This window comes from Dreissena polymorpha, chromosome 4 (genome assembly GCF_020536995.1).
Source record: "Dreissena polymorpha isolate Duluth1 chromosome 4, UMN_Dpol_1.0, whole genome shotgun sequence".
In the NCBI taxonomy this organism is placed as follows: domain Eukaryota; kingdom Metazoa; phylum Mollusca; class Bivalvia; order Myida; family Dreissenidae; genus Dreissena; species Dreissena polymorpha.
In genome coordinates this window covers 72,265,593-72,281,902 of record NC_068358.1, presented here as the reverse complement: position 1 = coordinate 72,281,902, position 16,310 = coordinate 72,265,593, and the positions used below count along the sequence as shown (strand labels likewise).

At 36.6% G+C, this 16,310-nt stretch overlaps 1 protein-coding gene across 6 annotated transcripts in view; it reads right to left on the bottom strand.

Moving 5' to 3' along the window:
• The window catches only part of LOC127876217 (CREB-regulated transcription coactivator 1-like), a 54,287-nt gene that overhangs the window by 24,866 nt on the left and 13,111 nt on the right, over nucleotides 1-16,310 (bottom strand). For 5 of the 6 annotated variants that reach the window (XM_052421265.1, XM_052421267.1, XM_052421266.1 and 2 more), the window contains 5 exons: nucleotides 13,728-13,819; nucleotides 9,754-9,818; nucleotides 5,912-5,947; nucleotides 5,267-5,307; nucleotides 1,517-1,646 (listed from right to left, as the gene is read on the bottom strand). In XM_052421265.1, coding sequence (XP_052277225.1) covers nucleotides 1,517-1,646; nucleotides 5,267-5,307; nucleotides 5,912-5,947; nucleotides 9,754-9,818; nucleotides 13,728-13,819 — 364 coding nt within the window. The remainder of the gene's footprint in view (nucleotides 1-1,516; nucleotides 1,647-5,266; nucleotides 5,308-5,911; nucleotides 5,948-9,753; nucleotides 9,819-13,727; nucleotides 13,820-16,310) is intronic. The other variant, XM_052421269.1, reaches the window with a different exon arrangement.

Here is a 16,310-nt window from a genome sequence, read left to right as displayed (position 1 = left end):
CAATTATTCATTTATGAATTATCAGCTTTTTTATCAAAAATTATTAGCAGTTTTCATAAGTACGACTACAATATATAACTACTACAGTAGACACTCTGTAAGCCGGACGGTCTGGGGACCGGCCTGATCGTCTGGTTTTCAGAGAGTTCCGGTTTACCAAGAGTACGCATATTGCCGAAATATACATTTTGTACATTGTGTACAACATCATATAAGAAACAAACAAACCATATACATTTACATGTACCATGTGATAACTGTACTCATGTAATGTTTATGTTTAAAGCATTCTTCAAAAAATGTGTTTTTATTCGATTAAAAGCAAAAAACATTCCATACCCACTTGTTTTGATTAATCCTAAAGTGAGTGTGGTGCTTTATACATGTACGTATGTGACATTTGTCATATAGGCGAGTGAGTCATGTTCGAGTTCGCTATATATAGCTCTGAATTAATTAAACCTCATAGACAATTTTGACGAATAACTACAAAAATACTATTGTTGTGGACACACGATTTATTATTCAAGATATAACACATTTCACAAAACATACACACACACACACACACACACACACTCGTCGAAAGCCTTCAAAGATGGTTTTGGTTGAGAAGTTGATTCCGTTATCAGCTAAATCTTCTCCTCTAACGTAAGCTCTACGGGTCTGTGTTTAGCTGGAGGCTGCGACATTTTAGATTTGAGAAGACTTGTAGATTTGAGACTATATATGCTGAAGATGCGTTTGAAATTAAGAAAAGGCAATGAATGAATTTGCAGACAGATGGATGGATATTTAACGATCATATTTCTTATGGTTTTATCTGACAAACAAACAACCATTTAAGCGTTAAAAACATGGCTATAAAATCTTTTAAACTACCGAAGAAGATCACAAGAAAGTGATCGTCGCAACGGCATGCATTAATTTTGTAATTAAGTTGTTTATCATAAGCTCAATAAAACGATCGAGTCAATCACTTTTTGGTGTTACCGCATGTCTATTCTAGCAATTCACAGTTTGTTTTACATTATGTAATCTTTATCGCGGTAACGACTTGACACATTTATGGTATGTTTAATCCGATTATCGAAAATTGAGCGAACAAAATGTGTGACACCGCACGCGCTGTGCTGTCTAGGTATTGTAATTTTAACGCCTCTGGCATCTTGAGAATTTGAACAGTCCGGTGTACTCAATGTATTTTATGTTGAAAATAACCAAATTCACGGAGATATCCGTTCGGTTTCCCGTTTTGAGAAAGTTCGGTTTATTCAACATTTTTTAACAAAGAAATAAAAGGAGTAAATACGGGACTGGCCTGACCGTTGGGAATCGGGAGAGTTCCGGTATTCAGAGTCCGGTATTGGCAGAGTCTACTGTACAAGTTTTGCTTTTTATCTTGCTAACTTTTAACTTAAGGCACACACATTTGAAATAAACGCAAGATGTTCTGAAGTATGAAGTAAGGAGAGATATTTTTAGCAGCTCAAAAAGAGTCACAGTAAGCTCGCACCTGTTCCTCCAAGTCAAGAGGTGTCTGTAGAGGCGAAGGGAACTGTATGTTGGTCAGGTCAGGAAGGGAGCCAGTATTGCTACTGATGGGGATGTGAACCTGCAGCTCCTGCTCAGCTGATGGGTAGATGCTGAAACAATATATGCCAGATACAGCACTCGCGTCTCGCTGTGGTAATACAAGGCTTAATGCCTGAGCATCGTGGCGTACCAGCTCAGCTCGTGCAGGTCATTCAAGCTTAACAGGGACCACACTTTCCATTTTGATTTTCGTTTAAAAGAAGTCTATCTTACCGAAAATGAAGTCAAGAGGGAAGTGTTGTCCCTTATTAGCCTGCGTGGACTGCACAGGCTAAAGTTATCTGGGACGACACTTAATGCATATGCATTAAGCCATGTATTTGCAGAGCTAGACTCATATGTTAAGTTTGCCTGTTGTGATATTTCTTATTATATATAAATCAAATCATGTTTGTCTATTTCCATGTTCGAACGATACTCTTCTAAATTGTTTTACTTCGCGAGTAGACTGATCTCCAATTTGCAAACACTGGTTTCCATGACACAAATTCACTACACACATTTCTAAACAAAATAATTATGTGTTGTTAGTATCTAAAACGTTGTGTTTTTCGTTGGCAAACACATTTCATTATTCCTATCAAACTATATGATGTCAGTCGTTAATTCGATTGCTATTTGTCATTTCAATAATCTTAATTTTCGCTTCACAACGGCGCCATTTGCAAACAAATCAGCTTAGAAATACCAAACACATTTTAAGAAACCGATTTTAATTGGAAGATTGGGAAACGACAGCCAATTATATCGCTCACTTTAAAAATGCTTAGGCAAAATCTACCAAAGTAAAATGCGAAGAGATTTCGCGGGCCGCGGATATTTCGGGCCGCTTATGTAAAACATCCGAGCAATCGGTGGTACCCCCTCTACCCCATATTTTTTTAAACGAATTTACGCGAATCTCAGAAGAGACCCCCGGGACAACCCGATCTGCGGAAATCCGCGGATCCGTGGAAAAATCACACCCCTGTATATATCCTCAGATTGAGTGTCGTCATTCCTTCCACGTGACCATCCAATATTTTACTGTATTGGATGTGCTTTCCACCAATAAATTCTTTGTTGAACAGTATTATTGTTTTATAAGGTTATTATCTTTCATTTGCAGTCAACTCAAAACATATTTGATTAAATAGAATCTACATCAAGTTGAAACCAGACCTACTTTTGATCTGCAAAAACATAGTAAAATAATCAGAATCCCTTATACATATGCTTAAAATAAATTGTATTTGTATTATTTGTTAGTATTTTAGTAATTTTGAACATAGAATTTTGAACTAGAAATGTAATTAGAATTAACAGATGGTCACATACATCATAACAAGAGCACCGCAAAACAGGTACCACGCTCGGCTGCGAAAGCTTGTCAGAATTTATTTTTTTAGAGGTCACTGTAGACAGTCAAAAATGACCAAGTCAGACATCACTGACAACCAAGGCCTGTGGTTTATCAAAGAGATCATAGCCAGAGTTCATCATGTATGTATGGACATAAGTTCACTGGTATTTATTGAAAACTAGCATTCACAAAATAGAACAGGTAAGAAATGCTAATTATATCAAGAGATGTGTTCATCAGAAACACAATGCCCCCTTTTGCTCCGCTTTGAAATAAAATTGCTATTTATCATTTGGCAGGTATAGAAATCATCTCCCTTTAAAGCTTATTACTTCCCTTGAATTTTGTCCAATCCAACCGAGGGGGGGGGGGGGGGGGGCCTGTGGTTTATTAGAGATCATAGCCAGAGTTGATCATGTAACTATGGACATGAGTCCACAGGTATGTATTGAACATCAAAGAAATTATAATTATATCATTAAAAAAACAAGGGACAAAATTGTCACAAAACCAGGTTTTCATTGTGAAAAAAAAATCTGATAAAGGGAGAAAACTCAAACTGAACTTTTGAAATGAACAAACAAAATTAACCCCCTTTGTAAGTTTGTTTAAAAAAAAAAAAATCTATTTTTAGTCGTGGCGACCTTGACATTGGAGATATTGACGTGATTCTTTCGTGCGACACACCGTACCATGATGGTGAACAAATGTGCCAAATGATTTTAAAATCTCACAATGAATGACATAGTTATGGCCAGGACAAGCTCATTTAAGGCCATTTTTGACCTTTGAACTCAATGTGTGACCTTGACCTTGGAGATATCGACGTAATTATTTCGCGCGACACACCGTCCAATGATGGTGAACAAATGTGCCAAATGATTTTAAAATCTGACAATGAACGACATAGTTATGGCCCGGACAAGCTTGTTCCGCCAGCCCGCCAGCCAGCCCGCCAGCCAGCCCGCCCGCATTCGCCAATCTAATAACCAGTTTTTTCCTTCGGAAAACCTGGTTAAAAAGCTTTGACAAATCAATCATTTGAGTTATAAATAATAACAAGGGACAAAATTGTCACAAAACCAGGTTTTCATTGTGAAAAAAAATCTGATAAAGGGAGACAACTCAAACTGAACTTTTGAAATGAACAAACAAAATTAACCCCCTTTGTAAGTTTGTTTTAAAATAAATCTATTTTTAGTCGTGGCGACCTTGACATTGGAGATATTGACGTGATTCTTTCGTGCGACACACCGTCCCATGATGGTGAACAAATGTGCCAAATGATTTTAAAATCTCATAATGAATGACATAGTTATAGCCCAGACAAGCTCATTTATGGCTATTTTTTACCTTTGAACTCAAAGTGTGACCTTGACCTTGGAGATTTTGACGTAATTTTTTCGCGCGACACACCGTCTAATGATGGTTAACAAATGTGCCAAATGATTTTAAAATCTCACAATGAACGACAAAGTTATGGCCCGGACAAGCTTGTTCTGCCCGCCCGCCAGCCAGCTCGCCCGCATTCGCCAATCTAATAACCAGTTTTTTCCTTCGGAAAACCTGGTTAAAAACCTGGTTAATAAAAATAAAAATCTGTACAGTAACTGTGAAAAGAACTTAAATTCTTGGTAAGGAAATATATAATATGAGATTTATAATTATATAAAATACTTCCCTTGAAAGTAATTGTCTCTAACTAATCTCTATTTTTAGAAGCAAATAATTAAAAGCCACTACCGTGACTGTTATTGACCACTCGAAATGTGCATCTCCATGAGATACACATGCATGCCAAATATATAAAGTGGCTAAGTTCAATGTTGAATAATTTTCTCCCTTTGTAAAGCTTATAACTTCCCTTAAATTTGTACTTTTTACCGTAGACCGTAAAGGATGACCTTGACCTTTTACCACAATGTGTTTGTCAGAAACACAATGCCGCCTACTGCGCCGCTTTGATATATTTAACAAAAATATATACGTGGGCAGGTCAGATAACTATGTCCATTTAAAGCTCATTACTTCCCTTGACTTTGTTTTTTCGACCCTAGACCTTGTAGGATGATGTTCACCTTGAAATTTTACCACTCAAAATGAGCAGCTCCATGAGATACACATGCATGCCAAATATCAAGGTGCTATCTTCAATATTTAAAAAGTTATGGCCAATGTCATGGTATTAGCACGACGCCTACGGCGGACGTCGGACGGCGACGGCGGACGACGAGCTGGCTATGACAATAGCTCAGGTTTTCTCCGAAAACAGCCTCGCTAAAAATCATTAACCAATACTAAATTGTTTTTATTTTGGACTCAACTCACTTTATATTTGGCACTTCACATGACTTCGGTCTCTGCTGTAGCTGAAAACAGATTGGGAAAACATAATCAAGTGTATCTTTCACTTTAACATAGTGATATAAGAATGGCTTTAACAGTGCTCTGCTTGGTAATAAAAATATTTATCAGATAGAAGCAGTAAAATGTCAAATACAGTAAACTTATTTATAGTACTCTTGATATCTCAACATATGAATGTTTATTGAAATGTAGTGCTTCTTATATAATTTAACTAAGTACAAATAAAACATAACGTAATAAAGTTAGAGAACACTTAAATAAATATAGAAGATAGACGGTTTGTAAAAAATTAATGTAAGCAAATGAAGACATTATTACCTCAAGCAAAGATGTGACTTATCAAGTTGTTATAATAAATTGGAAACTTCCATAAACCTTACAACCATACAGATAAATTCAATTTTTTCCTTCGTTTATACTGGTTTGTTATGGGTAAAAATACATTTTAAGAGAATTGATCTGATGTGAAGGAGTTAAATAACATTGTATACAATTTTTTCTAAATTATTTTTCTTTAAGATCAACAGAGCTAAAATAAAACAACAGAAGAAGTTCAATACAGTAAGGATAACACCCAAGGGCAAAATCTGAAAGTGTTCAACTAACCTGATAATTTTGGTGAAAATCATCAAATTCATCCATCTAAAATTTAAATTCAACAAGAGATGTTTGTACAGAGGATTAAATTTAAGTTTTGAACATATTTTATTGTTGCCAGTACCATAAACTATTTAATAATTATGGAACTATTATACCAATTTGCATTGATTTAGGTCAGAACATTCACTAGATGTAACGCGAAAACGAATGGCCTACGGACTGGCCGACCTGCAGACTCACAGGCCTACTAATTGATGGAATGGTATGCAGCATTTACCCCACACTTTTTGAAGGGGGATAAAAACAGTACCTTTTTGACTTTAAATAGCCCCTGATATTTTGCTGTTTCCCAAAAGCAAAGTTACATTTTTTAACCATTAATGTCACAAAAATTTCCCCCAGAAGCCAAACTTTTCAAATTAACTCAATACCATTTAATTTAGAACTTTTATACAGCGATAATTCCATAAAACGATAGCTAAAAGAGAATCTCAATCTGTCGCCCAGCAACATCAGTGTTAACAATTGGTTTTGCGAATGTAGTAGGACATATATGATTTCATGTTGTTTTTTTGACATCCCTGTTGCATACGGCATTCCAAGATAGCGGACAATTTAGAAAAAAAAATCTTGTTGAAAATGACAGTAACAGTTGAATCAACTGACATCATAAAGTAAGTAGGGATTAATGAAATGCATGTGTCCATTAACTACAAATATTTTTTATAAATCTACAGAGTGAATGTATGTCATGGAAATCAGTGTTTGCAAAGTAGAGTTCAATCTACTTGCAAACTAATTTTTTTTACAAGATTGTCATTCAAAAATAGAAATAGAAAAATATTATTTGATTTATATGTTAGTGGATCTGTGTATAATCAGATTCATACGCATATGCTGCTTCATTGTATTTGACACGCAATACAGTTAATTTAAGAAGCATGGAACTGAAATAGAAGATACTGAAAGGTTAACTTATCAAAACTTACATTTTTAGGTCAGAAGAATAGAACAAGAGTGCCAAACTGTCACAAGATACGCCCGTTTGAAGGTTTTGGACAACTTGATAACTTTACCATGACCCATATTTGAACTTGACCTACATACACTGCAACGCCGATATATCGCGGTTGTTGGGGTCCAAAGATCGCTAGAGCGATATATCCGGCGCGCGATATAACTCGAGAAATGTCTAACTAAAATGTATTGCGGTTAATTTGTCAAATTTCCCCAATGTTTTCATTTTATATACGGTGCTACTACATATTTTCATAGTGATAATTGCAAACCAATTCTACAATAAACATTTTTCATAACTACATATGTATCTTTATTTATCATAAAAACCAAAATGTAAATTATATTTTTCATTTTCATGTACGATCGCTAGCGAAACAGTTCAAAACAAGAATTCTTGCCGTAAAAAAAAACGTACAAAATATAATTGCGCATATATTCGAATTTACGCTTATAAATAGTCCTAATGAAGGAACTGAAACAGCGTAATGGTAACGATACAGCGTGTTTGAATTATATTTTATTAAGAGGAAATAACAATGCCACATAATTCGCGAGATACCGTGGTACTTTAGTTGAAATTTACAACAAAACTTTTATTGGAAATAAATTTATCTCAATGTTGTACCCGCTACGAAACTTTTATTAAGAAATAAATACACCCATGCCAATTTTCGCGCGCCTTTTATCAGAACAAAGAAATTCATGACATGTACCGAAATTTAACGATTTATATACCAGTAAACTGCCATTATTACCTTTGAAATGACACTAATTGGTTATTTGTTAAGTGTTAAAAACAACCCCAGCTGTGTGTACACAACACTGTCACTTATCGACTGTTTTTCACGCTTCACTGCGTGCCATAGTAAGCCGCGACATATAGGGTGTTAATACTAGCTAGAACCGGTTTTTTGCTTAAGTTAGCGAATTCTCAGATTAAAACATGTCATTTTGTGATCATGCTCGTCGGATTTTTGGGAGCCATAGCCAAAGCGCGATATATTGGACAGCGCAATATAACAGTCCGCGATATATCGGCGTTGCAGTGTATCATCTAGAAACAACTTCTGACCAAATTTATTGAATATCAGATGAAAACTACTTCAATTAGAGAGCGGAAACCATGCTAAATGCTTGAAATGCACTAAGTGACCTAGTGATCTAGTTTTTGACCTGGCATGACCCATATTTGAACTTGACCTAGATATTGTCTAGACACAACTTCTGACCAAATTTGGTGAAGATTGTATGAAAACTACTTCAATTAGAGAGGGGACACCATGCTAAATGCTTGAAATACAAGTGACCCCGTGACCTAGTTTTTGACCCTGCATGACTCATATTCGAACTTGACCTAGATATTGTCCAGATACAACTTCTGACCAAGTTTGGTGAAGATCGGATAAAAACTACTTCAACTAGAGAGCGGACACCATGCTAAATGCACTACATTGTAAGTGACCCTGTGACCTAGTTTTTGACCCGGCATAACCCATATTCAAACTTGACCTAGATATTGTCTAGATAAAACTTCTGACCAAGTTTGGTGAAGATCGGATGAAAACTATTTGAATTAGAGAGCAGACACTGCTGTGGACGCCGCTCGCGCCAAGTGAGACTATAATACGTCCCATTTTTTTAAATCGGACATATAAAAATGTGTCTTTAAGTCATTTAGTTTGCTTCCATAATCCAGTCACTATGTCTCAGAGAATAATATAACATGTATACAGCAAGTATTTTAAAACACACAAATTAATTGGATTGAAATCCCCCGCCAAAATTAATTTTTGTGACAGACGGTAGGACAGACGGACTGACAACGCCAATTTTAGATCCCTCTGCACTTGGCAGGGGATAGTAAATTAGTAGCATGTTATCTTTTAATATGAACATTTTCAAGTGCATTTTAACAATGTGCCAAATTATTTATTCCCAATATCTGTGAAAATTGTTGAGTTGACACATCAGCACATCAAGAATACAAGTTTCTATTGAATTTTGTATTTTTCCCAATTTTAATGTTTTACACGCTATTTTTTCAAATTCAAAAGGCACATGTTAATTTTTTTTTACTGAATATGGTCAGAAAATTAGTATCGCTTAAATCATTATTATTAAATAATTTCTTTTAAATAAAAAAATTGTCTTTGTATGGTCTATTAAAGAAATAAAGTGGTTAATAACATAAACCACATACAACACAACAAACCAAGTTTAACACAAACAGGTTAAGGTTTGTAATATTAGACAGCATCCATCTAGTCATAAAAGGCATATCCAGAGATTTTTTTGCTGATTTTTCAGGACTTCATCAGTCATATTCCAAAAGGCATTACATTGTCTTTGCCAAAACCAGTCCTAAAAAACAAAATTAATGGTTTTTCTTCAGACGTTTGGAAATAGAGCTGTAAGCAAAAAAATGATGCCTTTTGAGGTTGTAATGTTTATTTTTCCTACATTTTTTATTAAAATGCTCTGCCATACATGTATTTCAATGTTATCAATAATTATTCAAATCTAATAAATCCAAAAATAATTTGAAGTAAATTGATGTTAAAAATCCCATTTAATCTGGTATAGGTCATATGTCTAAAATGGAGAGAAAAAGTCCTGATAATCAAATAATGACTTTTGAACAAAACTTTATGACCCAATCAGGAACTTTATCAGGAGATTTTCTTTACAACATATGACAATAAACAACACATAATAAGTCACCCGAGCCAGCTCTTTCTTTTTAGCGTTTTCTTTGTCTAATACAGCTTATGATATGAATGTTGTTTATTCTAATAAAGCTCCAGTATTTAAGACTACACATGTCTCACCTTCTTTGGATCCCAAGGGTATGGGCCAGCAGACAGGCCGGAATTCTCCCCTACCACCTCGTGAACTGTAACAATATGACGAAGAAAATAACAAAGTCATTGAAAATGTCAGGGACACATTTGATTACTTAACTTATGTTGACGATAGATGATGGTGATGCCTCAGCAAGCATGACTTACTTTTGTTGTGAATATTCATCAGCCAGATTACAAGTGTCAACTTAAGTAACTAGAAAACACAATTACTAGGCCTTACAGACAGTATTATGTTTGTCTTATATGGCTTTGTGCAATATACATTTGAGTCGCGTTCTGAGAAAACTGGTCATAATGCATGTGCGTAAAGTTTTGTCCCAGATTAGCCTGTGCAGTCCACACAGGCTAATCTGGGACGACTCTTTCTGCCTAAATTGGATTTTTGCTAAGAAGAGACTTCATTTAAAGGAAAAATGTTATAAAAGCGGAAAGGCTAATCTGGGACAACACTTTACGCACATGCATTATGCCCAGTTTTCTCAGAACACGACTCATTTATTTCAAGTAAACTATTATTCAACGTGAGCCATGCTCTGGGAATACCAGGCTGTATGTATGCGGGTAAAGTATTGTTCCAGATGAGCCTCTGACAGTCAGGCTGTATATATGTGGGTAAAGTATTGTTCCAGATGAGCCTCTGCCAGTCAGGCTGTATGTATGTGGGTAAAGTATGTAAGTAAGATGAGCCTCTGCCAGTCAGGCTGTATATATGTGGGTAAAGTATTGTTCCAGATGAGCCTCTGACAGTCAGGCTGTATATATGTGGGTAAAGTATTGTTCCAGATGAGCCTCTGACAGTCAGGCTGTATGTATGTGGGTAAAGTATTGTTCCAGATGAGCCTCTGCCAGTCAGGCTGTATATATGTGGGTAAAGTATTGTTCCAGATGAGCCTCTGCCAGTCAGGCTGTATGTATGTGGGTAAAGTATTGTTCCAGATGAGCCACTACCAGTCAGGCTGTATGTATGTGGGTAAAGTATTGTTCCAGATGAGCCTCTGACAGTCAGGCTGTATGTATGTGGGTAAAGTATTGTTCCAGATGAGCCACTACCAGTCAGGCTGTATGTATGTGGGTAAAGTATTGTTCCAGATGAGCCACTACCAGTCAGGCTGTATGTATGTGGGTAAAGTATTGTTCCAGATGAGCCACTACCAGTCAGGCTGTATGTATGTGGGTAAAGTATTGTTCCAGATGAGCCACTACCAGTCAGGCTGTATGTATGTGGGTAAAGTATTGTTCCAGATGAGCCTCTGACAGTCAGTCTGTATATATGTGGGTAAAGTATTGTTCCAGATGAGCCACTACCAGTCAGGCTGTATGTATGTGGGAAAAGTATTGTTCCAGATGAGCCTCTGACAGTCAGGCTGTATGTATGTGGGTACAGTATTGTTCCAGATGAGCCACTGCCAGTCAGGCTGTATGTATGTGGGTAAAGTATTGTTCCAGATGAGCCACTGCCAGTCAGGCTGTCTAGGTTGGCGCTAAGGAAAAAACCTTAGTCGCCAAATCTAGGGGGGTCCGGGGGCATGCCCCCCCCCCTGAAAAGTTTTAGATCCTAGATCGTCTGTGATGCGTTTAGGGGCTATTTTCTGAGTAAAATTAAGACTATTTTTGTCTGAAATTAGCCCTTTTTTGCTTGAAAATTTGTCTTCGCTGGTGAGACACTTGCTGACATTTTGCAGCCGATTTTTTTGTTTACAGAGACACCGGGGGCGTAGTAATGATACATTAATACCGTTAAAAAGTTTTCGATACACGTGGTATTTAGGTTAGAAACCCTTAAAACAGCCCGCCAGAAACCACTAAAACAGCCCGCCGTCTCGGTAGTAATTATACGACATTGTATGAAATACAAACATTACTTTTTTCATTTTTTGTTTTTGAAGAAATCGTAAAAAATTACTTAGTTGCATGTCAAAAACCTGAGACTCAAGGCGAAACCGTGAGACTTGACAGGTAGACGTTTCCGATTCTGCATTCACGTCTGCACTATTTAAGACGTCCTCTGATCGCGAACCTAACATTTGGTCATTTCCTGAGCTAACATTATTCTGTTCGCTTTCTTTTTTAAGGAATTGTGTCAATTTCTGTTGCTCCGACTTTCCATTTTCGTTCGCAGTATCCATTTTTCCCGGAATCTGCAACTCACTTTCTAAATCGGTCTTTGAATCGCATAGCGACAGTAAAGGGAAGTTACTCTTATCTACTTTTTTAGCCAATTAAAAACTGTTGTTTCTTGGGAAATTAGTTTATAGTGGCTATTTCAATACCATAACTCCGCCCTTCTGATTAAATGACAATTCCGTACTGGTCGATTCGATTAAGTTGAATCATAACATCAATAGCATAGGTCATTATATGGCACGCTTCAGTGGTTCAGTTATAACGTAAATCGCCAAGTAACCCAAATATTTGTAAAGTCTGGTCGCAGTGTAAAGCGTGACCAATTAAGACATTAGCCATGTGGATTATCGACCTAGGCTGTCGTCGTTATCCCCTGGGGCCTTTTCTGTGTAATCTTAGCGATGTTTCTGGCGATTTATACGGCCTGAAAACAGGCATTTAGAGTGTGCATTTGTAAAGCATAGGGTCTAATGTTTTTCAATCGCCACTTTCATGAAAATCTTATTTTTAATCGCCAGCCAGGAATTGTAATCGCCAATGGCGATTTCGGCGATCGGTAACGCTAACGTAGGCTGTATGTATGTGGGTAAAGTATTGTTCCAGATGAGCCACTACCAGTCAGGCTGTATGTATGTGGGTAAAGTATTGTTCCAGATGAGCCACTACCAGTTAGGCTGTATGTATGTGGGTAAAGTATTGTTCCAGATGAGCCACTGCCAGTCAGGCTGTATGTATGTGGGTAAAGTATTGTTCCAGATGAGCCTCTGACAGCCAGGCTGTATGTATGTGGGTAAAGTATTGTTCCAGATGAGCCTCTGACAGTCAGGCTGTATGTATGTGGGTAAAGTATTGTTCCAGATGAGCCACTACCAGTTAGGCTGTATGTATGTGGGTAAAGTATTGTTCCAGATGAGCCTCTGCCAGTCAGGCTGTATGTATGTGGGTAAAGTATTGTTCCAGATGAGCCTCTGCCAGTCAGGCTGTAAGTATGTGGGTAAAATATTGTTTCAGATGAGCCTCTGACAGTCAGGCTGTATGTATGTGGGTAAAGTATTGTTCCAGATGAGCCTCTGACAGTCGGGGTGTATGTATGTGGGTAAAGTATTGTTCCAGATGAGCCTCTGACAGTCAGGCTGTATGTATGTGGGCAAAGTATTGTTCCAGAAGAGCCTCTGACAGCCAGGCTGTATGTATGTGGGTAAAGTATTGTTCCAGATGAGCCTCTGACAGTCAGGGTGTATGTATGTGGGTAAAGTATTGTTCCAGATGAGCCTCTGACAGTCAGGCTGTATGTATGTGAGTATTGTTCCAGATGAGCCTCTGCCAGTCAGACTGTATGTATGTGGGTAAAGTATTGTTCCAGATGAGCCTCTGCCAGTCAGACTGTATGTATGTGGGTAAAGTATTGTTCCAGATGAGCCTCTGCCAGTCAGACTGTATGTATGTGGGTAAAGTATTGTTCCAGATGAGCCTCTGCCAGTCAGGCTGTATGTATGTGGGAAAAGTATTGTTCCAGATGAGCCTCTGCCAGTCAGGCATGACACTTTAAGCATATATAATATTTTTTGTTTCCTTTGTCCCTTCTAAGCACGAATCTAATTTAGGCGGAAAGTGTTGTCACTTATAAGCCTGTGGGCACTGCACAAACTTTTCTGGCAAGGCATTTTGTGCACATGCATTAAGCCATGATTTCTCAAAGCAAGACTCAATAGCATTTTAAGATGTGTTCATTAACACACAATTTGTTACATTACAGGTATGTGCTTAAAATAAAAATAAGGCTTATTTATGATTATTTGAGTAGAAGATCTTACTTCTCCTGTGCATGGGTGGAGTGTTGGGGCTGGGATCCATGCCCAGGGGCCCTCCAAGGGAGCTCGAGTGAATCGCCGAGTCTGAGTTTGTTCTGAAAGCAGATACAAGCAGCTATTTAGTAGAGTAATAGTCTGACAGATGGGGAAGCTGAGGTTGAGCTCAAAACTGTTGCAACTGTTTTAAATTGCAACCTCATAAACAACTGTTTGGAACAATTGTTATAAGTTAGAACTAAATGTTAAACTGCTTTATTGCACACAACTGTAAGAAACAACTATTTAACATTGAAATATTGCATACAACTGTTAGATTTAACTGTTAAAAATAGCAATATTGCAAACAACTTAAAGAAATAACAAAATGAAATTGAAATTATTGTTTTCTGACCTTGATATATTGTTTATTATATAATAATTGTTTTCAAAAAGATCATGGGTAAAAACAATCGATTGAAATGTTATAGACAATTGTCACCAGGTGTATATTATAAAGTATAAATGTGCATAAAGTACTTCCAGTTGGACACTCAAGCATACATCTTTTAACTAAGGTAAACAAATTTGTGGAATATTTTGTTTTTCTACCCCGAAATATAAAACACTTGCTAGAAAAATGCTTTTAATATAGATGTTCATAGTTTTTTATTGGATGCATATATTCCACTACAATACACTATTCTCATAGCAGGCATGTCGAAGAATTATCACTTTGCTTTATATAATTTATTTCAAGGCACAGAGAAAAAAAATCGCAAGAATTTTTTTTTGAAAAGCATGGTCATTTCCAAAAATTCAAGGTTTTAATTGTGAGACTTGATGCAAAGGCAAACGCTATTATTTTCAAGGCTTAAAGAAAAAATTAACTTTTGAGAAATGAAAAAGTCAGATACAAATCTGTTTGAAACACAAGCAAGAAGATTGCACTTGTAACTCTATACAATAAGTTTTGATAAAAGGAGAGTTCTCCAGCACACACCATGCAGTCAGTGACAAAACTAATCTGAAACATTGCCAACATTTTTTTTCAACTGCCAATAAAGCTCTTTCAAGTGCATACAATTAGCACTCTTTATTGTATTAGTGTACATACCCAAATGAAATCATAAAGATGGTCATTAGTTGTATTTAAGTGTGTATAAATTACACAGGATAGATGCATTTGGAGTTTCACATACTGAATTTTAGGTAAGTAAGTGGATCTTCACCATCCAAAAAACAGAGGAGGCAACTAATGAGTGAAAAAAGACTAGTTCGTGTAATTTTTATCTGATTTGGTTAATTTCTTGTAAAAAAAAAAGCAGTCTAATTATAAAGAAATGTTGTATGCCTTGTGACTTTGTGACAAAAAGCGGAAGATATCCCTACACAAACACTTAACTTTACTTCATCAGAAGCACTGATGGACAAATCATTTTATCAGCAAAAAGGGATGCAAAACCATTGGCATTAAGATGGTCAGAAAATTGTATCAATTAAACTGTAGCTCAAAGTCCAACTCTTTACTCTTAACATTGTTCCATGGGACATTTTGCTAGAAATAAGAATTTTGCAAATAGTTTTGTTAATTGTAAAGGGTACATTATACTAACTTGCACTGAGACCTTGACCTTTGCACTTTTTTAACATGAACTTTACTAGAGCACCATTCATTCAATTTGTAAAATATTTCAATATTAAAAGTCCTAAGTTTTAAACACGTGTTTTTTGGGGAAATAGACAATAAAACAAGTGTGATATTAAATACCACATTTCACAGTATTGACCCTCCCTCCACCCCACCCCCCAATTTTTTTTAAAACCAAGATGTGTTTGTGTAACACTATGTCCCCCCATATATTTGAGCTTTGACCTTGAAGGATGACCTTGACCTTTCACCACTCAGAATGTGCAGCTCCATGAGATACACATGCATGCCAAATATAAAGTTGCTATCTTCAATATTGCAAAAGTGTATATTAAATGAGCAATTTCGACCCATATATTTGACCTTTGACCTTGAAGGATGACCTTGACCTTGACTGTTCACCACTCAAAATGTGCAGCTCCATGAGATACACAAGCATTCCAAATATGAAGTTGCTATCTTCAATATTGCTACAGTTATGGCAAATGTTAAAGTTTGACGAAAACCAACAAACCAACAGACAGCGCAAAAACAATGTCCCCCACTATAGTGGTGGGGGGACATAAAAATAATTGTATAAACAAGACTATTGCCAAGCAATATATGTCCCCTTCCGGCTCCACCATTGGCAGAAATTTCAACATTGTCAGATTTTTTTATTTTTCTTATTTGTTGCCATAGCAACCAGAATTTTTGACATAGTAACAAAATGAAATGATGTGCATAATGTTCATATTACCATCTATCCATGTTTCAAGTTCCATGAACAAATATGAAGAACTTTTCAAGTTATCGCAGGATCCAAAAAAGTGTGACAGACAGACAGACTCACAGACGCACAGAGCGCAAACCATAAGTCCCCTCCGGTGAAACCGGTAAGCGACAACAAGTAAGACAAGAACAGACTCCCAGTAACTGAATTAAACCTTACAATAAAATTTTAAACTAGAGCTTTGTCA